Consider the following 25377-nt stretch of genomic DNA (forward strand, 5'->3'; position numbering starts at 1 on the left):
GTGGGGGTTGCTATGAGAGGGGCGGAGCTAGGGGGTGTCACCCCAGGAGGGAGGAGGGGCCTGGGATGGGGGGGTTGCTATGAGAGGGGCGGAGCTAGGGGGTGTCACTCCAGGAGGGAGGAGGGGCCTGGGATGGGGGGGTTGCTATGAGAGGGGCGGAGCTAGGGGGTGTCACTCCAGGAGGGAGGAGGGGCCCGGGATGGGGGTTGCTATGAGAGGGGCGGAGCTAGGGGATGTCACTCCAGGAGGGAGGAGGGGCCCGGGATGGGGGGTTGCTATGAGAGGGGCGGAGCTAGGGGTGTCACCCCAGGAGGGAGGAGGGGCCTGGGATGGGGGGTTGCTATGAGAGGGGCGGAGCTAGGGGGTGTCACCCCAGGAGGGAGGAGGGGCCTGGGATGGGGGGGTTGCTATGAGAGGGGCGGAGCTAGGGGGTGTCACTCCAGGAGGGAGGAGGGGCCTGGGATGGGGGGGTTGCTATGAGAGGGGCGGAGCTAGGGGGTGTCACCCCAGGAGGGAGGAGGGGCCCGGGATGGGGGGTTGCTATGAGAGGGGCGGAGCTAGGGTTGTCACCCCAGGAGGGAGGAGGGGCCTGGGATGTGGGGGTTGCTATGAGAGGGGCGGAGCTAGGGGGTGTCACCCCAGGAGGGAGGAGGGGCCTGGGATGGGGGGGTTGCTATGAGAGGGCCGGAGCTAGGGGGTGTCACTCCAGGAGGGAGGAGGGGCCCGGGATGGGGGGTTGCTATGAGAGGGGCGGAGCTAGGGGTGTCACCCCAGGAGGGAGGAGGGGCCTGGGATGGAGGGGTTGCTATGAGAGGGGCGGAGCTAGGGGGTGTCACCCCAGGAGGGAGGAGGGGCCTGGGATGGGGGGGTTGCTATGAGAGGGGCGGAGCTAGGGGGTGTCACTCCAGGAGGGAGGAGGGGCCTGGGATCGGGGGGTTGCTATGAGAGGGGCGGAGCTAGGGGGTGTCACTCCAGGAGGGAGGAGGGGCCCGGGATGGGGGTTGCTATGAGAGGGGCGGAGCTAGGGGATGTCACTCCAGGAGGGAGGAGGGGCCCGGGATGGGGGGTTGCTATGAGAGGGGCGGAGCTAGGGGTGTCACCCCAGGAGGGAGGAGGGGCCTGGGATGGGGGGGTTGCTATGAGAGGGGCGGAGCTAGGGGGTGTCACCCCAGGAGGGAGGAGGGGCCTGGGATGGGGGGGTTGCTATGAGAGGGGCGGAGCTAGGGGGTGTCACCCCAGGAGGGAGGAGGGGCCTGGGATGGGGGGGTTGCTATGAGAGGGGCGGAGCTAGGGGATTTCACTCCAGGAGGGAGGAGGGGCCTGGGATGGGGGGTTGCTATAAGAGGGGCGGAGCTAGGGGGTGTCACTCCAGGAGGGAGGAGGGGCCTGGGATGGGGTTGCTATAAGAGGGGCGGAGCTAGGGGGCTGTCACTCCAGGAGGGAGGAGGGGCCTGGGATGGGGGGTTGCTATGAGAGGGGCGGAGCTAGGGGGTGTCACTCCAGGAGGGAGGAGGGGCCTGGGATGGGGGGGTTGCTATGAGAGGGGCGGAGCTAGGGGTGTCACTCCAGGAGGGAGGAGGGGCCTGGGATGGGGGGTTGCTATGAGAGGGGCTGAGCTAGGGGGTGTCACTCCATGAGGGAGGAGGGGCCTGGGATGGGGGGGGTTGCTATGAGAGGGGCGAAGCTAGGGGATGTCACTCCAGGAGGGAGGAGGGGCCTGGGATGGGGGGTTGCTATGAGAGGGGCTGAGCTAGGGGGTGTCACCCCAGGAGGAAGGAGGGGCCTGTGATGGGGGGGTTGCTATGAGAGGGGCGGAGCTAGGGGTGTCACTCCAGGAGGGAGGAGGGGCCTGGGATGGGGGGTTGCTATGAGAGGGGCTGAGCTAGGAGGTGTCACTCCAGGAGGGAGGAGGGGCCTGGGATGGGGGGGGTTGCTATGAGAGGGGCGGAGCTTGGGGGTGTCACCCCAGGAGAGAGGTGGGGCCTGGGATGGGGGGGTTGCTATGACAGGGGTTGAACTAGGGGGTGTCACCCCAGCAGGGGGGAGTGGCCTGGGATGGGGGGGTTGCTATGAGAGGGGTTGAACTAGGGGGTGTCACCCCAGCAGGGAGGAGTGGCCTGGGATGGGGGTTCACCCTGGAGGTGGGGGCTAAATTAGGGGTCTTGGGCTGGAGGGGTCTCCTTGGGAGTGTTGAGGTGTGGGTGTCACCACAGAAGGGAGGAGGGGTCTGAGCTAGTGGGGCATTGCTCTAAAAGGAATGAAGGGCAGCGAAGAGGGAGGGATTAGAATTAGAGGTGACCAAATAATTGATTTTTCAATTCTATGGCTTTCAGAAGAGCGCTGTGTGCATTTCTTTGCACAGCACAGCTAGAGGTCCCCATAAAAAGGCCACTGTCAGGAATTCCCGGTTGATTTGCTCACAAAGGGTTGCACCCTGAGGTCTTTACTGGATCCAACTCTAGATGAAGTTTCTGGGAGTTTTGCATGAGTGTAAATCAAAGCCTGATCTGCACATAAGAATTTTGCTCTCATAGCTCTAATGCTGAACACAGAGTGTGTGTGTTTGGGGTGGGGGGGAATCACACCCTTGGTTGACATTGCTCTGTGGCAAAAGCCCTAGACTAGACGCAGTTACACTGGCAAAAAAGTCCATTTTCTAAACGTATAGCAGTTTGAGAACAGGTATAAACTACATCTCTCCTAGGGGTTTTGCCACCAGAGTTATGCTTCCTAGGGGGGACAACGTCTCTATTTTAGAAAGGGTTTTCAAAAATCACCTCTTGACTATGCTTGCACTCAGAGCATGTTAGCGGTCTACTGTCCTGGCAAAGTGCTCCTAGTCTGGACGCAGGTATACCGGCAAAGCTGTGCTTTGTGGGTATAGTAACCCACTGCCCCATGGGTAAAACAAGCACAGTTTTGCTGGTGTGCTACAGACTATGCTACAGACTCTGCTGCCCGGCTCTGTTGGTCCAGGCCGTGAAGAGATGTGATTCCCTGACTGGCGGAAGACTGTACTATAGACCTGGCCTTTGTTTCCCAAGTGATTCTCCTACCTCACTCCAGCTCCAAGTGACTTTCAATAAGATTTCTGTTCCTAAGGCCTGGTCTACATTAGTGTTCTCTCTAATTTTTTACATCTATGTGCGGAATAAATTTTGTTATGTGCAACAATATGGAGGTGATGGGTGGGGCCGAGGGGTTCGGAATGTGGGAGGGGGCTCAGGGCTGGGGCAGACGGTTGGGGTATGTGCAGGGGTGAGGGCTCTGGTTGGGGGTACAGAGGTGAGGGCTGCTGGGGATGAGGGGTTCAGGGTGCAGGAGAGGGCTCAGGGTTAGGGCAGAGGGTTGGGGTGTGGAGGGGTGAGGGCTCTGGCTAGGGGTGAAGGCTCTGGAGTGTGGCCAGGGATGAGGGGCTTGGCATGGAGGCTGCTCCGCGGCTGCAGTGGGAAGAGAAGGCTCCTCTCCCCGGCAGCTCTGGCAGGGCTGGGGAAGGGCTCCTCTCCACCCCTGCCTGCATGGCCCTTGAGACCCTGCTGTGCAGCCGCATGGCTGTGCAGCTTACAGGGAACCTAGGGACTCTACACTACAGAGTTAGGTCGATGCATGGCAGCTTACATCAGCCTAAGTATGGAAGTGTCTACAGTTAAATTTTGCTACCACCGACTTAATAACTCCACCTCCATGAGTGGCACAGAGTCAAAAACAACATAATTTAAGAGGTGCTATCAACCTGAAATCTAGTAAATCCAAAAAAAAAAAAAAAAAGTCAGGGAGGAGGCTAAAAATAGTCCCAGGCCCTGTCCCTCATCTTTCTCTCTCAGTCCATCTGCCAAAATTGGTGGTTTTAAGATCACATTTTCCTATTTTTACAGTGTTTTATCTCCCTTGTGTTTGAAGCCATGGACCAGAACCCCAGCTGGTGTAAATCTGCATAGCTCCAGTGGATCTACACTGATTTACACCAGTGAAAGGTCTGTCTCTGTGTTAAAGACACACATGAATAATAGGAAAAAAACTGACTAGCCAATGTACAGGTTCTTGACCACCCTTCTGCTTTTCTTTGCCATAGGGAAATGAGATTGCTAGAAGGTCTGGCCCACACGGAACTGTTTTTGTTCTTTGCTACCCTCTTGCAGAATTACACAGGAATAAAAACTTGACATCACACCAACTGTGAGCAGCACAAGGAACAAACCACACTTTCATCGTCTTTTTACTCTCTCATTGGATGCACTCTTAGCAGGATGAGCTCTCACTAAAATACGTTTAAGGATTGTACATGCTGGAAGTTCCGAAGAAACAGAACAGACAAGGATATGGCAGAATAAAAGAGAAGGAAAATTATAGTACAGTAGGACCCAGAGTCCCCAGTTGAGATCGGAGCTTCATTTATTTCTAAGAGAGGAAATTACAAAGGTGATCAAACAAAACTCTTCTTTAAGAAAAGAAAGCTTCAAATCTTGAGAATCTTATCAATATGATGCCGATTTTAAATGTGCACTTAATTTCTCTGGTGCGACCAGTGATTTTTATAGCAGTGATGTTTGTTTCTGTGGTGCAGTGTGTAATCTCTTGGAAATTTACATGTAACCGACTAGTTTCCTCTCTTTATTTTTTAAAAAGGAGCACTCAATTTTAGAATATTTCAAAATATAGGTTTCAGAGTAGCAGCCGTGTTAGTCTGTATTCGCAAAAAGAAAAGGAGTCCTTGTGGCACCTTAGAGACTAACAAATTTATTTGAGCATAAACTTTCGTGAGCTACAACTCACTTCATCGGATGCATACTTATACTCAAATAAATCTCCCCACTGAATTTTCCACTGAATGCATCCGATGAAGTGAGCTGTAGCTCACGAAAGCTTATGCTCAAATAAATTTGTTAGTCTCTAAGGTGCCACAAGGACTCCTTTTCTTTTTTCAAAATATAGTAATTAGCATCTTCACATAAGAAGCTCCCTATTCACAGATAAGACCTTGATTTTAAATAATCCCAATGGTCACAATGGAAGATAGCTACTTTTAATACAAGTCATTTATAACTTGGAGACAGCCTGTTATTCTAATATTTCTCCTTGATTCTTTCACAAATGAACATTCAGAAAAACTCTGCCACCAATATCCATTTAGAAAACAATGACCTATTAGGGCAGGAACTGTTGGTCTGAGGTACAGAATAGGTGCTCCAGTAAAATAAAATCACCATCCCATTATAATGTGCTCTATCACTGGGAAGGTTATAAAAACAAGTGATCCCAAATTCTCCATTTTCCAGAATCATGATTGTCTGATTCATTTGGATTGATGAGGCCTAGTTTATATTGCCTAGTTCCATGCTCATAATTTGCCACAGCTTGCATTGTTGTTGGAAATGATTATATTATTCTTAAAAGAAACTTGCATTATTGTGGCAGTAAGTTCCATAAAAATTGATGTGTTTTGCCGCAGTTCTGTTTAACGTCTATGCTGAACTGTCATGGTTTTATATAGAATTTAACACTCCTCACAACTAGCATTTAATTCAGCACGTGCTATATACAGTAATGCACCATGTGTGAAGGCACAGTGACATCTCGAAAGATGGGCTGTGGCCATTAATTGTATCATGTCCTCAGGAGCCTGGAACAGGTCCTTATACAGCATTTCTGCATTGGTCTCTGGCCAAGATTTCCAGGCAGTGCAGACCACTGCAGTCCAGTTACCTCTGATTCTATAGAAAAAGCCACAGTGCACTGTTGCCAACCAGGTTGGCTGAAAGCACAAAATTCTCACCTCGACTCTTATCCTGAGCCTTCAATGTGACTCCAACTCCCTTCATAGATTCCACCTGTTCACCCCAGAGTCCTCCTGACAGTGGGAGCTCTGGTTTCCCAGTTAGAGATCTATGGAAAACAATGCCAGCCTCTCCATGTCTTCCCCATCCCTGTGAGGCCCAAGTTTAGTCAGAGTCCCTCCAGCATAGGGTTGCCAACTTTCTAATTGCACAAAACCGAACACCCTAGCCCTGCCCCTTCCCTGAGGCCCTGCCGCCCGCTCACTACATTCCCCCTCCCTTGGTGGCTTGCTCTCTTCCACCCTCACTCACTTTCACTGGACTGGGGTGCAGGTGGGCGTGAGGGCTCTATCTAGGGGTGCAGGCTCTGGGGTGGGGCCAGAAATGAGGGGTTCAGGGTGCAGGAGGGGGCTCTGGGCTGGGGCAAGGAGATGGGGTGTGGGAAGGGATGAGGGCTGTGGCTGGGGGTGCAGGCTCTGGGGTGGAGCCAGGGATGAGGAGTTTGGGGTGCAGGAGGGGGCTCCAGACTGGGGGGGTGGGGCAGAGGGGTTATGGGTGTGGGAGGGGGCTCTGGGCTGGGACAGGGGCTTGAGGTGCGGGCTTACCTCCAGTGGCTCCTGCGCAGCGGGGGGGCTATGGTAGGCTTCCTGCCTGTCCTGTCTCCACGCTGCGCCCTGGAAGCGGCCAGCAGGTCAGGCACCTAGGCAGAGGTGTGGCAGGCGGCTCTGCACGCGGCACTACTCTTGCCCACAGGCATTGCCCCCGCAGGTCCCATTGGCCATGATTCCTGGCCAATGGGAGTGCAGAGCTAGTGCTTGGGGCGGGGGCAGCACGCAGAGCCCCGTGGCCCTCCCGCCTAGGAGCTGGATCTGCTGGCCGCTTCCGGGGCACAGCGCAGAGCCAGGACAGGTAGGGACTAGCCTGCCTTAGCTCTGTTGCACTGCCGACTGGACTTTTAACAGCCTGGTCGGCAGTGCTGACCAGAGCCGCCAGGGTCCCTTTTCGACCGGGTGTTCTGGTCAAAACCAGACACTTGGTCACCCTACTCCAGCAGGGTCTTCTTTTTCTGGTAGCTAGCTAGATTAAAGGTATGTCTACATGTACTGCAATCACAGCTCCGTGCAGTGTAGATATCCCCTTGGCTTAGACAGCGTTCATCTTCTTAAACATGGCCTCTTTTTTGCCCCTGCACTTGGGCAGCACCAATCCCTCAAGTAGGCTTCTGGGCAGAGAGTGAGTCGAAGTCAATGCTGGCACCAAACGTGTTGTTCCATCATTCAATGCTCACGGCACTTGATTGCTCTGTCACAGCTTCCCGGATGTGGTTTCTCCGTCAAGCGTCTCCTACAACAGCGAATGCTCCAAGCTCAGCTAGAGGTTGTGTTCAGGTGAGAGGTTGAACTATAACGTAGCAACCGCAAACCCAAAATGGAATTCATATACTGACACACCTGTATCCCCCAAATCTGTCACGGCCTGGTTACTTAATCCACCATGCACTAGGCTGATAATTCAGTGCAGGTGGGTCAGAGCCCAACTCCCCTGAAAGGGCCAGCCCACCCTGTCACAGCCCCTTTGAAGAATCTCAAGTTTGGCCTCCTTCCCCCCACTAAAAAACAGAGTTATCCGAAATCACTAGTCACTTTTGAAAACCTTGGCTCCTGACTCTCAAGTCATGTGCTCTGATCATTAGACAACACTCCCTCTGCCATGCCTCTGCTTTATCACCTATAATCATAACAACATCTAGCTCTTATCACCCATAGCTCTCAAAGCGCTTTACAGAGGTCAGTATCATTATTTTCATTTTACAGATGGGGAAACTGAGGCACATTGGAGGGAGGCCCAGATCCTCAGTTATTTTGGTGCCTAAGTCCCACTGATGGCAATAAGAGTTAGGCACCTAAATATACCTTGGAGGATCTGGGCTGAAGTAACTTGCCCAAGGTCTCATGAGTCCAAGTCCAGTGCTCTGTCCCCTAAATTCCCACTTCGCTGCAAAGTAGCTACTGCTGTCAGAGCTCAGCTTTTTATGAAAAATTAAGTGATGGCAGCTGAACCTGGGCAGTAGGGAAAGGCCAGGGAGTGTGGTCTGTTGTGAATTTCTTGAAGCTAGCCTTGGTGCCTAGCTATCCCAATGATTAGGCCCTAGGAGATTCCTTGACTGCTGGTGCCACTGATGCAAACAGCACAGGTGTAGCTGTAAATAGATAAATACACAGACCAGCTACTCAGCTTTATTGAGTTCCCTCTGCCTTGCCTTTACCTCCCTAACTGTTAAGTTTTTATACCTCAAATCTTGCTTAGCCATAAGCATTAGGTCTACAGACCAATTTGATTATCATTACATTTGCTTTCTGGGCTTCTCTTCTCACCAGGCATTTAATGATGGCACTGAGACGTGACAAATACATAAAGCTTTAAAAAAAAAAAAAAGAGCCCACCCCCAAGGGTTAAAAACTCAGCCCCAGAGCTAGCCTGGGCTCTGATGATGATGATCCCAAGTGATGATCCCTCTGGGGGCAAAACAGCAGAGCCATTTCCCCTGCTTGGAGAGCCCTACATTTGGGGGAGGAAGGAGGAGACCATGATACCCAGAATGAAAGGAGGAAGGGGAATTAACTGCTCGAAGATAAGCCAGTCAGAGGTAAATGGAAGATGTGCTCCCCTGAATAGGTGTTCTATAGAAGCAGAAATTTTCCCAGGTCTAGCAAGGATGTTTTCAGGTTATTTATTTAAATGTACCAAATTAGACTATTAATATTTATTATGGGTGCTACACACTTTGTAGCTAGTGTAGGCTGAAGTTATTACACACACCAGGGACTTGAATCCCTCCATCTCCTTCTTTTTCAAGGACTGTGTGTCCCCCCAATTCCCCGCTTCCCTCCCCAGCCAGAGGCTCTGTATGCTCCTATTCCCCCTCTCCCTGGTTAGAGTGACCACTTTTGTTGGATGGAAGTAAGGGAAAACCACATGAAAAATAAGGGGCTGCTTTATTTTAAAGAAACACTATTTTCCTTTGCAAATTATGTATTTTTTTTCTCTGAAGTGTACATTTCTATGGCCCCCAAGGATACAATGCAATTCTCATTAGCTTCACTGTAATGTTTAAAATTGTACTTCTGATCAGAATTAATATATTCCAATACATCTTAAAACAAGGGATGGATGGTCACCTTAAGGGAAAAAAATCAATTAAATAAAAGATGGCCCTTTAAAATAAGGGATGGGGGTCACACTACCCCCATTTCCAGGTCCCCTATTCTCCCCCTATGGGAGGAACTCTGTGTTTGCCCCCTATTCTACCCTGCCTTCCCCGCCCCCACACATCAGCCTGGTTGGGTAAGTTTGTGAAGTCCTTGCAGTCAACTCGACAACATTTCTCTGTCTGTAACACATTAAACTCTAGAATGCTTTATTCAATCCACTCCAAAACTTCAGGGAACATTCCTGACATCAATGGCCAGACCCATATCCCTTTTGGAGAAAACCAAATGGGAAAAATCAAGGGTGGGGGGACATATGGTGTTCCCTTCTGGTTAGCACAGCCACAGCTTCAAGCACCACCAGAGGTGCTGGGGGGTGTGGCAGCACCCCTTGGTTTGAAGTGGTTTCCACTATATACAGGGTTTACAGTTTTGTTCAACAGCATTCAGTACCCTCACTATAAATATTATTCCAATGCAACGGAGGACCACTGCAATTGTGTATTGATCAAACAATTGGTAATACCCTACCTCATCTCTGCTCATCTTTCCAATAGAAATTAGCATGTTGACGACACCCTGAATGTCATCTTTCTGTCTAGGAGGTAAATTCCATGTGAGGGGAGGTTAAAAAGACTGTGACTTTTCAGCTTGGAAAAGAGATGCCTAAGAGGCAATATGATAAAATTGGGACTGGTGTGGAGAAAATGAATTAGGAAGTGTTATTTACTCCTTCACAAACACAAGATATTAACTGGGATATTAAAGGGGATATTAACAGGCAGCAGGTTTAAAACAAACAAAAGGAAGTACTTCTTCACGCAATGCACAGTCAACCTGTGGAACTCATTGCCAGGGGATGTTGTGAAGACCGAAACTGTAATGAGGTGGGTTTTTTTTTGTTTTTTTTTAAACTACATAAGTTCCTGGAGGACAGGTTCATCAAATGGCTATTAGCCAAGATGGTCAGGGATGCAACCCCATCTTCTGGGTGTCCCTAGCTTCTGACTGGAAAAACCTGGGAGTGACTGACAGGGGATGGATCACTTGATGATTGCCTGTTCTGGTCATTCCCTCTGAAACACTTGGCTTTGGCCCCTGTTGGATGACAGGATACTGGGCTAGATGGAGCATTATGGATGCACTATGACTGTTCTTATGTTGTTAAGTTGCTTGGCATACACAAAGCCCCTACCATGGGGGAAGGGGAGAATAGGGGCATTCATAGAGCCTTTTCTCTGTGTGTGTGTGTGTGTGTGTGTGAGAGAGAGACAAATAGAGGGATGCAGGGAATCACGGGTGCATTGCAATAAGCTTAAGGTGTACAAGCTGTGAAGCATTTTCTGACCCTTCCAGTTATATTACGCTTGATCCAACAAGCCCTAGGCAGCACAGAAAGATCATTGGGTTCAAAGGGAGCCTGTGTATAGAGAGGGCTCGCACAATCGGGCTCCAGTTTCTCCTCTCAGACTCATGGTTTAATTGCTTATAACTGGTGCTAATTCATTAATTGGGTTTTAAATAATTAACTCATGGCATTGAGTGGGGGCTGGGATTCGAACCTTTAACCTTCAGGCCCCTGGTGGGTGTTAGACCTGAAACAGCCCGTACGAGGAGACAGGGGGCGGGATTTTACGGTAGTTCCGCCACTATTGGCTGATCTGGAAAATGATTGGTTCCCTCCCCGCCCCCCGCACTAGATTATACGCATGGTATCTTTCACGGGAGGCGGGATTTAATGGCAGCGCCGCCACTATTGGCGGAAAGAGGGATGATTAGCATATACGTCACCCATTGGGGCGTTACGGAGGCGGGGGTTCATGGCAGAGCCGCCGCCGTTGGCTGCGAGCGGAGATGTTTGGCGTGCGCGGCGGCCAATGGGGACGGGGAGCCGGGTGTCCGCGCGCAGTTCGGAGCGGTTGCTGCGGGTAGAGGCCGCTTCAGGGGGTCCAGCCGGGGCGAAGGGGCGCGGAGGGCCCCGCAGCCATGGCAGGGTCCGGCGGCGGCGGCTTCTACACCCGGAGCGGGGGCGCCGACTCGCCGCCGCTCTTAAGCCTGAGGCGGAGATCGAGGCACCAGGGGCCGGAGGAGGCGGTGAGGGGCCGGGATGACCGGGAGAGAGGCTGAGGCACTGAGGGGGGCGGGGCTTGAGGGGGCGGGGCTTGAGGGGGCGGGGCCCCAGCGAGACGGTGACGGGGAGGGGTGGGCAGATGCAAAGGAGGCGGGGCTGGGGGGAACTGTGAGGGGGCGGGGCGACGGGGAGGGGGCGGGGCTGGGGGAGAAATGCGGGGGAGGAGAACTGGGGAGGGGGCGGGGCTACATGAGAGGCGGGGTTTGGGGAGATGGGAGGGGGCGTGAGACACTTTTGGGGAGGTTGGACTAAGGAAGTGATGGGGGGGGGGTTTATTGGGTTGGGGAGATAGAGGTGAAAAGGGGCAGTGATTTGAGACCCTCCTGTGGGTGTCTGTCTCAGCCCCCCCCCCTTAGATGTAGACCCTGCCCCACCAGTGTCCCCTAGCATGGGTTGTAGGAGCTGGGTGGGTCTAACTTCTTTGGGGAATGGGTGTGTGGCTGTGTGTGTGTTTTGAGGGTGGGGGTTGTGTCTCAGTGGGAGCAGGGCTCTCGGTTACACACATATGGCACAAGTTACAAATAACCCGCCCCCCCCAGCCACTTCAGCAGCTTGAGGGGTTATACAGTCTGTCATGCCATTGGGGCGGTTTGTTCGCTTCTTGCACTCTTCGGATTCCTCTTCGCTGTATTCAACTCCTTACCTCCCCCGTCAGCGAGATAGCTAACTTGCTGTAAAATCCTCCTGGAGACAGCATGGGTAGTTTTTTATCTTGTCAAAGATCAGCCCTATAAACCTTGTGTTCACTGCCAAAACGGGTGTGTCTTTTGCATGGGAGTAACTAATGTGTTATCCTCAGGTAAAAGCACAGTGAAGATCAAATATTTCAGTTTTACATCAAGGTAGACTTGCTGAGGTCAGCCTCACCTCACGGTACAAATAAAACACCTTATCTTCACTATGCTTTTGTCTTGGGATAGCTCACGTGTTAGTTACCTCGAGGTTAAAAAGCCCATACCTTTTAACAGTGAAGATAAAGCTATTCCCTCAGTTCTGGTTGACCTCGACTGAAGTAAAAACCACAGAGTCTTGTCTCCACTAGAATTTTTCAGTGAGTTAGTTGTCTTGATGTAAACGTATCTTTTTAAGTGAAGTTACAGTTTCTGATTGGTCTGTTTTTCTTGTTTATATCTCATTTAGGGTCTCGTGTCCCAGTGCAGTGCTGCAGCATATGGGTTAGAAATGCAACAGGAACTGTTAATTTTTGTAAAAAATCGATTACAATATTTTGAAAATCATGAAAACTGATTTCTACAAAGCCAATTTTTTTTTAAACAAACTTGTTCTGACAGCCTCCCTTCAAACGTAACAGATTGGAATCTTTGAATAAAACATTTAAGCTACCAAGACCTGCATTCACAATTCTGTTTCCCCTTCAGACAGTTTGTATCACTGACATCTAAGCCTTTGCAGGGAGCTGTATTCCTATGGTCTCCTTGCCGTGCCATGGATTTCCTGTGTGACCTTGGGCAAGTTACTTAGGCCATTTCTATGCTACAGGTGCACAGCTATGGTGCTGCTGCTGTAGCACTGTGATGTAAACACTTCCTGCATCGATAGAAGGGGTTTTTCTGTCAATTTAGTTAATCCGCTTCTCCGAGAGATACTGACTAGTTTGATGGAAGAGTTCTTCCGTTGAGCTAGCTGTATCTATGCTAGTGGTTAAGTTGACCTAACTTTTACAATCAGGGCAGGAGATGTTTTCACTGCTCTTAGTGATGTAGCTAGGTCAATCTAATTTGTAAGTGTAGACCAGGCCTTAGACTCTGTCTCTCAGATCCTCAAAGGTTCTCAATAGGAGTTAAGCACTTTTGAGGATCTTGGCCTCTGTGCCTCAGTTCCCCAGCTATAAAATGGGGATATAATGCTGCCTTACCTACCTCACAAGGGTGTTGAGGATAAATGCTTTAACGATAGGGAGGTGTTCGGATACTATGTTAATGGGGGGCTTGATAAGTACCTACACTTAATTTATATTGACATAGCTGGATCAATCAGGAGTGTGAAGAAAAAAACCCCCACTCCTGTGACCAACACAACTATGCTGACAGACCCCCCCAGTGTAGACACAGCCACGCTGATTGAAGAGTATAGTGTCCATTGGGAAGGTGGTGCTCTTGCACAGGCAAAAGAAGTCCTTCTGTCAGTGTAGGCTGCATCTATGTTAGGGGACTATGCCAGCAGAGTCTAGTATAAACATAGCCTAAGATACTTACTTTGATCTCTGGTTTTGGAAGAATAGGGAAAAAAACATTTCCAGCCACTGTTTTAAAGCCTGAACATATAGTCTCTAATTATTTGGGCTATTAAGCAATGTTTCCATTTTTAAAGAAAGTTCAGTGTTAAGCTTGTTTATTGTACATGATTGTTTGCTTGAATTTTTATTGGTTCCCTCTTACCTGATGTGGGAAACCTTGCCATCCAGGTTGCTGGAACAACTGCGTCAAGAATCTAATAATTGGGAGTTATAAATAAGCTCTTACATAATTCTGACTGTACTAGACTTCAATATTTTTCCCTCTTTTTTGGGCAGGTTATGCTTGAGAAAGTATTGGGAATAACTACCCAAACCAGTAGTGGTTTAGCTTGTGATCCAAACACCGGGCAGATAGCATATCCTACAGGGTAAGTGTACTATATAACTAAATGTGAAAAAGTGTAAGTTTATGTTGTGTGTCTACCTGCATGATTATAGAAACCACTGCAACTTACAGAGAAAAAAATGGACACAGACCCTGGTTGTTTTGCCAACTGTGTGTATGCAGTAATGTTATTTCACTATTACTTTGGGGCTCCATCTTACAGCCCTCTGTCACTCAGGTAGGCTTTACATAAGCAGAGGCTAATGGGACAGCTTGCACGAGTAAAGGTTGGATCCCATCCCATGACATAATCAGCTACCACTGTAAGCATATTCAGAGTAGCTAGAGGCATGCTTGAGCACCAAAATTCCAACTGACTTCAGTAGAAGATGAAAACATTCAGCATCTCATAGGGCTGTGAGCCCTTAGTAGTTTCTTTTCCCCTTGTGGGGCTTCTCTAAACCTTATCTCACAGTGTTCATCAAGCAGCCAAGGGCTGGAAATGGAAAGCTCTTGGACAACTACAGCATCTTCTAGATCTGGCTAAAGAGGTGTATTCGAGTGCTTTAAGTTCACCTTCTCATTCATAGGCATCCACAAGTCTGATATCACTGCTGGATTAGACCTGTCAGTTTCATGATAATGGAGTAGCTTAAGCTATACTCTGTTTCTTTCCTCTGTATTGACCCCACCACTTCCAGGCATAGATGCTGGAATTTAGGGTGCTGGGGGTGCTGCCGCACCCTCTGGCTCAAAGTGGGTTCCATCATATACAGGGTTTACAGTTTGGTTCAATGGCTCTCAGCACCCACACTATAAAAATTGTTCCAGAACCCCTACTTCCAGGGTCAGACTCGGTCTCTGATGCTGAGAGTCCAGAAAGTGACCAAGCAAGAGTCCTGACCTCTGATCCCCGTATGACAGTGCGTGGTATGATAGTTACCAGCTGGCCTGGCTTGCTGTTTATAAAATGTGTTAGGTGTGGGGTATGGAGGACTGTGTTGAAATTGCAAGCTTTCATGATTAGAATGTGGGGTGGTTTCTTGATCCTGCTTGCAGACTGGGGGGGTGGATCTGTAGCAAAGCATGCAATCTGAGTCATTCTGAAAAGCGCAAGCTTAAAACAAGGTGGGGTGATATGTCTTGCTGCCTTAGGGAGCAGCCTGTTTTCTCTATCTCTGTTTTTGAGTTGAGGGTTCTTGTGTCATCGTTCTGGTTTCTAAGAAATAAAGTCATATTACTTTGCAACCTTTCAGCAGGAGTGTGTGGTTTTTATCTAACTTCTGTGTGAGTGCTGTGAACATATAACATTAAGCAAATCAAGGGACCTGATTAATCAGTAGCTAACCCACTGAAAGTTATAACAGCACAGGTCAAAATTAGCTTGCTAGGTTACATAATAGATATATTACAGCCAATTTAAAAAATGTTTGCAGAATTAATTATTCAAAAGAACAAAATAAATTTGTGTTCTTTAACACAAACTTTTAAATATTTTGTTTCCTTTATGGTGTTCCACTGAATTAGAGGGAAAGAGTCAATCATGTTCAGAATCATTTTTAAGAAACATTCTTACCTATTTTACAAATTATTATTTATTTGTACTGCTGTAGCACATAGCTACCCCAGTCATGGCCCAGGACGGCCTTGTGCTGGCTGCAGGACAAACATAGTACAAAAAGACTGTTGATTTGAATTATTACAACTGAAAGAATTCTTAAAATCAAAAACTTTTCTTCATGTTCTTAACTGTTTTGCATTTCTCTTGGCTTGTTAAAAGCCAACTAGCAGTCAGATTCATTTTCTGGCTTGATGCTGTGGCATTTGACATATAAACACCGCAGGATTGTCTTTTTTTTTTTTTTTTTAAATCCCACTATTTACACTGGTATTATTTAACGCCGCCCCCGACCCCCACAAACAAACAAACAAACACAAAATATTAGCCTTGTAAAAGCTTATTTTAACAAACCCTAAATTTTAAATTATACTTTAAATGGTCTGTTTAACTTAAAATATTAGTCAAAAGTGACACTAACACCATCGGTATCCACTGTCAGAGGCTGAAACCAGACTCAGTTGTGCTTTAAGGGTAAGTGCTTATTGCTGAACAATGGAAACAGGGGTTTTAGGTAACACTTTTAGTTGTTGTAGTAATCTCCAGATTAGTGTTAGAACAAAAGCCTTTTAACAATATAACATAACATAAACATATAACAGTGTGGCCTAGTCGATAGAACACTGGACTGGACTCTGGAAACCTTGGTCCTATTCCTGACTCTGTGACTGGCCTGCTGGGTGACCTTGGGCAAGTCGTGTCACAACTTTGTGCCTCAGTTTACCATTTGCAAAATGGGGATAATGATACTGACCCTCTTTGTCAACTTGGGGCTTACTGATGACGAGTTACGGTTATTATTTTATTTTAAAAAATAGGATGTGCTTTTCTCTGCAACATGTTCCCTTTTCTGGGAAGTCTTCCAAATGCTGAAGAATGCCATCTTCCTCCTAACACCCCACCGCTCCACAAACCAGGTGAAACACTTATTAATGTAAATGTCTTGTTCTTTCTTTTCAGGTGTGTGGTTGTAATTTTAAATCCCAAAAAGAATAAACAAAGACACATCTTTAATACTTCCAGGTATTGTCAATGCTTAATTTACTCACCACCTTGATAGTGCTTAGGTATCTTTATTCCAAACTTGCTTTTTGGGATTTGGGTTGCTGAGAAAGGAATGTGACTCTGAGCCGAACAAAGTGTAACTGCTGATACTGTGCATGGCTGCTATATGCCTACTTATGGGGCCACCACTGTGCCAGGGGCTTTACAAACACATTACAAAAAGACAGTGTCTGCCCAAAGAGCTGACAGTCTAAGTAGATAAGCTATTGTAGACTGTGTGTTTGAATAACACTATGCTGGGTAACATCAGAATGTTTTTTCCTTACCTTAGCGTTTATTGTGGTGAGCGCTGTCTGAACTTTCTCTGAGGGAAAACAAAAGCTATATCTTTCTTTCAGGAAAATGCTGAGTGCTCTGTCTTTCTCACCTGATGGAAAATTTATTGTTACTGGTGAGGTGAGTGAAGTGTATCATAGTGCGTACACTTGGAATGGAATTTCTGATTTCTCTACCAATGCAAATGCTTGTATGCGTGGAAAACCTGCCGTAGTAAGACTAGAAGGAAAGCCCAATTAGTGCCCTCTGTTTTGATGCTAGATTTCTGGCCTCCGTACATTGGTTGAATTCTGGCCAGTTGATCAGGTATTACTAATTTGGAATTTAAACTACAGACTAAAATGGCTGAACTGTGAGTTGTCTGCACTAGGATATCAGACTAGATGGACCATTGTTCTGATCTGGGATGGCAATTCCTATTTTTTTGTGTACGATTCAAATGGCAGCACATATTCAAATTACTCTTGCAGAACGGGCACAGACCAGCTGTACGAGTGTGGGACGTCGAGGAGAAGACACAGGTATCTGAGCTGCATGGCCATAAACATGGAGTGGCTTGTGTGGCTTTTTCTCCCAACATGAAGTATATTGTGTCAGTGGGCTATCAGCATGACATGATTGTCAATTTGTGGGACTGGAAGGTAAGGAACCACAGATGTCAGGGACAAATAGCCTCTGTCATTTCTCACTGAAAAGCAAAGAATTTACTGATGCATTTACAATAAAATATAATATATCTGTTAGCTATATAATAACGAATGCAATCAAAATAACCCCTCCCTCATTCAAACCAAGAAACCCATCTCACTTGGGGAAAACAGCTGAACTTTGCTATGCGCCTACAAGATTATCAAACTCTAGCATTCCTGGACCAAGGGCAAGTTTCAGAGGACTTTGCCGAGACTGTCTGCCTCCCTTTTCCTGATGAATAAGGCACATATTTTTTTAACAGGGAGGGTAATTAACCATTGGGACAATTCACCAAGGATTGTAGTGGATTCTCCATCACTGGAAATTTTTAAATCAAGAATGGATCTTTTACCAAAAAAAAAAAAAAAAAAAAAGATGCTCTAGTTCAAACAGGAATTAACTCGGAAATTCCATGGCCTGTGTAATACAGAAGATCAGACTAAATAATCACAATAGTCCCTTCTATGAACATTATCTGATCTCTTCTCTTCACTTGCTTGTCTATCCTGCCTCCTGCTCCCAGATTAACCCTATTTGATCTCACTGTCGTCTTTCCTTCTGCCTCCCCACTGTATTATCTGTCACACTAGTAATATGAAAGTACCTAGGGCCTGTCATCTTGAGCCGGTGTAGATCACATATCATTTGTGCTGAGCTTGGAAAGTAATACATTGTAACGCCTGCAGGATCACATGCATATCCTAAAGGCTTTATTAACCTTTTGTAGTATGTTTGCTCCCAAAAAGAGAAGTCCAGTGAAGGCACTCCTGCTTGATTGAACCAGCTCAGCTATATACACATGAAGCCTCTAGGTCAAGCTGCTTTTGAGTTATTAGGAGACGGGTGGAGAGTGGAGGAAGCATTAGAATGTTTTCAAAAAGTTGGAACACCTTTTCCTCCTCCCTACCCCACCAGGGGCACCGGAATGGGGGGGGTCCAATGGCCCCATCACTTTTTTACTTGCCTTAAGGGTGAGCGATGGGAGGGATGAGGGGGTGGAGAGGAGCAAGAGAAGGGCAGGGCCTTGGTGGAAGAGGTGGAGTATGGGGGTTTCGGCGGGGGGAGGAGTGGTGGTGGGGCCTCGGGGAAGGAGTGGGGTGGGGCCACGGTTCTGGCACTGGTGGCCCCCCCATTTCGAGTGAGCTTCCAGTGTTCCTGCATCTCACACTCAGGAGAATCGTCGTTTCACAAAAACACCTTGTCCAAATTGTCAGAAAAACCATCTTTCCTGGCAGATTAACTGTATGCTAAATTGTACTTCATGTCAATGTTCATATGAATTGCTAAGTTATGATGATGAGGATGAAGTGGGGTTGTGTCAAAATTGGCCTTGTAGTGGAATTGGAAATTCAGTCAAACTTCCATGTCTCTTGTGCTGTGTATCTGTCGTACAAATTATTGGGTGCTCATTTTTTGTCTCTTTACAGAAAGACACCCTAGTAGCATCAAACAAAGTGTCTTGTAAAGTTATTGCGATATCCTTCTCTGAAGACAGCTACTTTGTTACTGTTGGCCACCGCCATGTTAAATTCTGGTTCTTGGATGCATCAAGAGAAGTTAAGGTAAACCTTTCTCGTGTGCTGTACCAGTTGGAAGTGGGAGTAAACAAGTTTAAAAAAAGGTGCTCAGGATATTCAGACAGCTGACTAGATGTTTATTCCATGTCTGTCACTGCAACAGACAGGGATATTATTTTAGGTGGGTGGTGCCAAAGAGCAGTAAGGCTTTTCATGCCCTACACTCAAGCTCTTTATCATACCATAACTTCCTGCCCTGCTTCAGGAATGACCTATGGCCAGGCAGCTCTAGCTGGGTTTTGAACCTAGCTTTCTGGAAGTAGTCTTCAAAGATCACATTCACAACAGAGCACAAGGGTGAAGGGACAAGAAATTGCTAAATTAACGTTTAAAATGCATTTGCAGGATGTTTCAGTTCTTTGACAGAGCTATTGCATACTTGCCGGATTCCAGAAAACATGAATCAATATGTGTGACAATCCTGTTCCTCCTTTTTAAAAATGGGAAACTTACTTATCTCCTAGTGATATTCAGAGGCTTTCTTTAGATCCTGAGTGAGAGGTGTCAGAAGGACATATGTATTAGTATTTATAATGCAAACTAATGTGTTAATTGCAGATTAAAGAGACTGTGCCATTGGTCGGTCGCTCTGGACTTCTGGGAGAACTTCACAATAACATCTTTTGTGGTGTAGCATGCGGGCAAGGGAAAATGTCGGGCAACACTTTCTGCGTTTCTTATTCTGGACTTCTCTGTCAATTTAATGAGAAGCGAATGCTGGAAAAATGGATTGATCTGAAGGTAAAATGCCACCTTGTCTAATTACTGTAAAATAATTCCATTTTGTTTTGGATACCTAAGCTTTCCTTATGTTACTGTAATTGTTTTATAGAAATACATTTTTTATAACCGAGAACGTAACTTAATGCATGTGGACATTTTCCTTCAGGTATCACTAGCAAATTGCATTTGTGTTAGTGAGGAGTTTATTTTTTGTGGCTGTGCAAATGGAACTGTGAGGATCTTTCATTCCTACAACATGCATTATCTCACTGATCTACCGAAACCTCACTACTTGGGCATTGATGTAGCCAAAGATCTTGAACCAAGGTACAAAGTTTTGACGTTAAATATAGTGCTTCACTGTGTGTATTATGTTTGACTTGGCTTGAAGGAAAAAGTGCCTTCTCTTTGTAGATCTTAAATACTCCGTACAGCTTCTAAAGATAGTGGCTAAATAGCAAAGGCCAGATTTTCAGAAGTGGCCAGTGACCCTGAGCATTTCTGAAAATTTGATCCTGAAAGTTTGTGAGTTTTAGTCTTACATTTAAGAAAAGAGGAAAATGGATCTCTTAAGATTAAATAGACTAGAAATCAGTCATCTTTCAGAGGTCTCTATCTCAGTGTTGTTAACATTAAAATGAGTTTCTGACAGAGCTTGAAGAAACTAAAACCTGATGCTTTGCATATAACAATGTAAGGTTTTAAGACAAATCAGACTTGACAGCGTCTTTGCCTGTTTTCATAGAATCATAGAATATCAGGGTTGGAAGGGACCTCAGGAGGTCATCTAGTCCAACCCCCTGCTCAAAGCAGGACCAATCCCCAATTAAATCATCCCAGCCAGGGCTTTGTCAAGCCTGACCTTAAAAACTTCTAAGGAAGGAGATTCTACCACCTCCCTAGGTAAAGCATTCCAGTGTTTCACCACCCTCCTAGTGAAAAAGTTTTTCCTAATATCCAACCTAAACCTCCCCCACTGCAACTTGAGACCATTACTCCTTGTCCTGTCCTCTTCTACCACTGAGAATAGTCTAGAACCATCCTCTCTGGAACCACCTCTCAGGTAGTTGAAAGCAGCTATCAAATCCCCCCTCATTCTTCTCTTCTGCAGACTAAACAATCCCAGTTCCCTCAGCCTCTCCTCATAAGTCATGTGTTCCAGACCCCTAATCATTTCTGTTGCCCTTCGCTGGACTCTCTCCAATTTATCCACATCCTTCTTGTAGTGTGGGGCCCAAAACTGGACACAGTACTCCAGATGAGGCTGCACCAATGTCGAATAGAGGGGAACGATCACGTCCCTTGATCTGCTCGATATGCCCCTACTTATACATCCCAAAATGCCATAAATTTTTAGTTTTTATAAAACTAAGTTTTAATAAAATACTTAGCTTTTGTATCAGGCTTTTCATCAGTAGATCTCAAAGCACTTTACGGCTGAAGTAGGTATCATTAATTTGATTTTTATTTCAGGGTAACTAACTGGCATGAATGTTTTCCAAATAGGTAGGTGGCTTTTCAGAGCTGTGCGTTATCAAAACAGTCCGTTGGGCTGTACCCAGGACAGAGAGATTTTTCACAGATACGAAATTCTGGATGGAAGAGAGGTTAAAAACCCAAGAATAATATTATGCACTGTAAGACTTGAATTGCACCTAGCATGGACATTTGTGAGACTTGTTACATGCTCAGAAAAATCTAGCTGTGGTTTTACGATGTCCAGTAGGCTGGAAGATTAGTGATTTTCAGATGTTTAAAACAGAAATTGTTGTATATACCATACTTGCATTTTTTGTTTTTTAAATTCAGCTAAAAAGAATAATTCCTCTTTCTCCGTCTCTTAAGACGACCAGATTCTGTCTACCCAGACACCATTGCCTTAGCCTTTGACCCATGCAATTGTTGGCTCTCCTGTGTGTATAAAGACCACAGTATATACATCTGGGATGTTAAAGACACAAACAAAGTTGGCAAAGTGTGGTCAGACCTCTTCCACAGTTCCTTTGTATGGAATGTTGAGGTAAGATGTAGTTCATGTGCTAGAAATAGTTATAAAGCTCTAAGATCTGCTCCGTTCTGTCCTCATTAGGGCAAGTATGGTGGCTGCACAGCACAAAGGTTCTGATTTTGGAGCTTGAAGTCCGGGAGCTAGTGGTGCTTAGTCCTGATGGTGAGACGTTTCCCTTAGGCCTGTTATCTTTGGCCATCAGAAGGAGCAATGCTAATGACTTCCAAAGGGATCATGGAGAGAGAATCTCCTTTAAACAGAGCTTCTGAAGGTGGTTCTGGGGAATAAAAATGCCTTAAACTTCTTTACTATCCACTTAGAAAAGATGATTTTACTATCCTTCTATTATTTCCATATCAGACTAGTAACTGGTTAATAATAAAGGTTTTCCTCTAGTCAGACCATACTATCAACCTTCTTTATAGTACAGTAGCTTGAGGCAGAACAGAGGATGGGAAAAGGCAGAGTTAATCTTTGGGATGGATTCAGATTTTCAATAGAAAATAGAACTAGGCAGCCTCCAGTTGCTCTGCTTTAATAGTGCCCATGACCCTGGTCGACGCTGTCTCTCTCTTGTGTAGCTGATGTGGTCAAACAGGAGCCGCAAGTGACTTGTTTTCATTGACTGTCGCTGTTCAGTTTGTTGCATGGTAGCTGTCTGGTGACATTTCACAAAAATACACCTGTACTTTGTGTTTATATGCAAGCTTTGTGCTGACAGAGTCCAGCCCGGTGATGTCTCGTGATAGGACATGGCAGATTCCTAAATCCAAAGCAAACTCTGGCACTTATTTTCAGGCAAAGTATTTTGGAGGGGGTAGAAAACCTACCCATTGACTTTTATCTACCCTGAAATGGCTCATCACTTTATCTAGAAGAGGAACTGATACACAGGCTGTCATCTTCCTCCTGGGGCCATGGCAAGGAGTCTGATGATGGGGGAGCTCTTTGAAAGAGGGATGATGAGACAGCTGGTCAGAGTGACTCTTGTCTATTACCGTTATAACTGTATCACTGTTCCATTGTGCTTCCTTGTCTGTTGTATCCACCTGTTGTGATCTTATACTTCGAGTGAAAGCTGTTCTGATGGAGACCTATATGTTATACTGTGCCTTACACCGCGAGGATGTGGACCTTTAGGCACAAATAAAGTATCGATGACAATAGAATCTCTTCATCTGAGTTAGGGGAGTTATATTTAAAACAAACAAAACCCCTCCATCCCATTTGGACAAAGGTTTCCAGCTTCCCTTTTTTTATTAGTCAGTTTCACCTAGGAAAAAAGCCAAGTGATGGGGAGAAAATCTCTCCAGTTTTAAGAGGAGAATTGCAGAGGGGTCTTGTAGAACAAACTTCTGCTGTTACTTAGGCTTCTGGACTCCCACTCTGTTTTTAGAATGTAAACTAATTTGTACCCTTCCTCTCTCTTATGTTGTGGAAATATGTAGGTTTACCCTGAGTTTGAGGATCACAGGTCCTGTTTACCTCCAGGATCTTTTCTAACCTGTTCATCCGATAACACCATACGATTCTGGAACGTGGAAAGCGACACGAGACCTATGTTCCAGAATAACATTTATAGTAACGTAAGCACCATAATGGCTTTTTGTTTTTTGTTGACAGGCACACACAGCTTTAGAATAATGGGGCCAAATTCACCTGTGGCTTACCCCAGTGTAAAGCCTGGCAGATAAGCCTTTAAGTGTACTACAGGGAGTGAAAATTCTCATGGTGGAAATTATTTAAAATCTCTCTCCTGTGCTGGAGTATTGGGAGAGAGAGCACAGCTGAAAAATTGGTTGGTGCTGGCTGGAAAGACATTGGAGTGAGTGGGATATTCTAGTTCAGTACCTCTCTTCAGCAGTAACCTCTCTCTTTCACATGCATTTGTCTGACTCAAGACAAGTTACGTCCAATTTAAATCCAATTAAAGCTATGAGGTATCTAGCTTTTATTTTAAGCCTGTTCAGAGGTTTTACAATGATCTGAAGAACGCAGGGTTCCTGGATATCTTATTCCTGCCTGTAGGAGCAGTTCCTAGCCACATTTATCAGTTCAGCTAAGCCAACAATATTCTGTACAGATTTGCCTTTTTTGAAAGCAAGAGATGGGGATTTAGTGGCTAAAGAACAAGACTGGTAAACTGATTTCACCTTTCTTTACTGCATTTTCCCATCTGTGAAATGGGGATACTGTGTCTGTGAGGCTCAGTCAGTATCTGTCAGTGCTTTGGAGGTAGTGTTGCCTAGAGGCTAGAGCACTGAACTGCAACTCAGGAGACCGGAGTTCTATTTCTATCTGTGCCACTGGGTAACTTTTCCCCTCTGTTCCCCAGTGTTCCCCTCTGTAAAAGGGGGCTAATGACCGCTCTCCTTTATAATGCACATTGAGAGATCTGATGATGATTTGAGTTCTTGAGATTATAAACATTAAGGTGGGATTTCAAAAACACTTGCGTGAGTTAGGTGCACAGGTCCCATTGAAAGTCCCTGGGGCTTGTGCTCCTCACTCATTCAAACATTTTTGAAAATCCCATCCTTAAGGTACTAGTATACTATTGAAGTCAAAATTACTGTACTATCTGGGACTCTAGTAAGCGTTCCATTGTGTATTCTTATGGTATATACCTAACTTGATCTTTCTTCCCCCTCACAATATAAAGAACTTGCTGAAGGTGGTGTACATGGACAATAATAATCAGCATTTGCAAGATTCAACCAGTGTGTCTGACAGAAATGAAAATGCAGGATATCTAGATGTGAAAGCAGGTGTTCGTGTGATGCAGGTTAGCCCTGATGGCCAGCACTTAGCCTCAGGTGACAGAGGAGGCAACTTGAGGCAAGTATTATCATATCATCAACTGTCACCTCTACTCTGTTTCACTGAATGTTGCACGTTTTAACAGAAATGATCCTGGAAATGCTAGCAAAGCAGCTACAGGTTCTGCACCTGTCAGGATACCTCTACGTTCTCGTTCTGCCTTTCTCTGCTAGGTTAAAGAGCCCTTTAGTACCTGGTATTTTTCTCCCCCATGAAGGTACTTGTACACTGTAAGTCACTTCTCAGTCTTCTTTTAGATAAACTAAACAGATTGAGCTCCTTAAATCTCTCACTGTAAGACATTTTTCCCAGTCCTCAAATTATTTTTTGAGGCTTCAGTGGGTTTACTCAATGCTTAAAGATAAGCATGTGCTTATATGTGTTCTATCCCTTTCCCCGCTCTGTGTCTGTCTTGTCTATTAAGATTGTAAGCTTTCCAGGGGCCATCTGCTGTTCTGTGTTTGTACAGTGCCTAACACAACTGGACCACATTCTTGGTTCACCCTTAGGCCACTACCATAATAAATATGATTGATAAGTGCTTTGCTGGACTGGTTCCTCTCCTTCCCCCGCCCCATCAATGTGTAAAATTGCTGGCTTTTCACTGCTGCATTTTCATTGTAGGATACATGAGTTACAGTTTATGCGTGAAGTGGTTAAGGTGGAAGCTCATGATTCAGAAGTTCTCTGCTTGGAGTATTCCAAACCAGAAACTGGTAAGTATTTGAAAACAAACTCTAAAATCTATTGGAGGAAAATGACAAAAGCACAACTGAACACATGGAAGGTGCTGAAAGTATATTGAAGGATTATTTGTGTTTCTTTGGCTTCAGTCTGCATCAAGCTATGTGTAACTTTAGCAGAAATATTCATCTAAAACTGCCTTCTGTGGATTAGCTCTGTT

The 25377-nt window shown here is 46.2% G+C and overlaps 1 protein-coding gene and 1 non-coding gene across 2 annotated transcripts in view; both read left to right on the plus strand.

The window, feature by feature from the left end:
- Positions 1-10956: 10956 nt before the first annotated feature.
- Positions 10957-25377, plus strand: part of WDR62 (WD repeat domain 62) — a 38616-nt gene continuing 24195 nt past the window's right edge. The window contains exons 1-12 of the mRNA XM_077840663.1: positions 10957-11077; positions 13648-13739; positions 16275-16337; positions 16718-16775; positions 17126-17296; positions 18773-18907; positions 19481-19663; positions 19812-19972; positions 21491-21665; positions 23102-23239; positions 24316-24491; positions 25098-25189. Of these exons, the coding sequence (XP_077696789.1) occupies positions 10970-11077; positions 13648-13739; positions 16275-16337; positions 16718-16775; positions 17126-17296; positions 18773-18907; positions 19481-19663; positions 19812-19972; positions 21491-21665; positions 23102-23239; positions 24316-24491; positions 25098-25189 (1552 nt within the window). The 5' untranslated portion in view covers positions 10957-10969. The remainder of the gene's footprint in view (positions 11078-13647; positions 13740-16274; positions 16338-16717; positions 16776-17125; positions 17297-18772; positions 18908-19480; positions 19664-19811; positions 19973-21490; positions 21666-23101; positions 23240-24315; positions 24492-25097; positions 25190-25377) is intronic.
- Positions 22199-22338, plus strand: LOC144279336 (small nucleolar RNA SNORA16B/SNORA16A family). The gene has a single exon (XR_013348663.1). It is a non-coding gene; the product is annotated as a small nucleolar RNA SNORA16B/SNORA16A family (small nucleolar RNA).

Source organism: Eretmochelys imbricata, chromosome 23 (assembly GCF_965152235.1).
Source record: "Eretmochelys imbricata isolate rEreImb1 chromosome 23, rEreImb1.hap1, whole genome shotgun sequence".
In the NCBI taxonomy this organism is placed as follows: domain Eukaryota; kingdom Metazoa; phylum Chordata; order Testudines; family Cheloniidae; genus Eretmochelys; species Eretmochelys imbricata.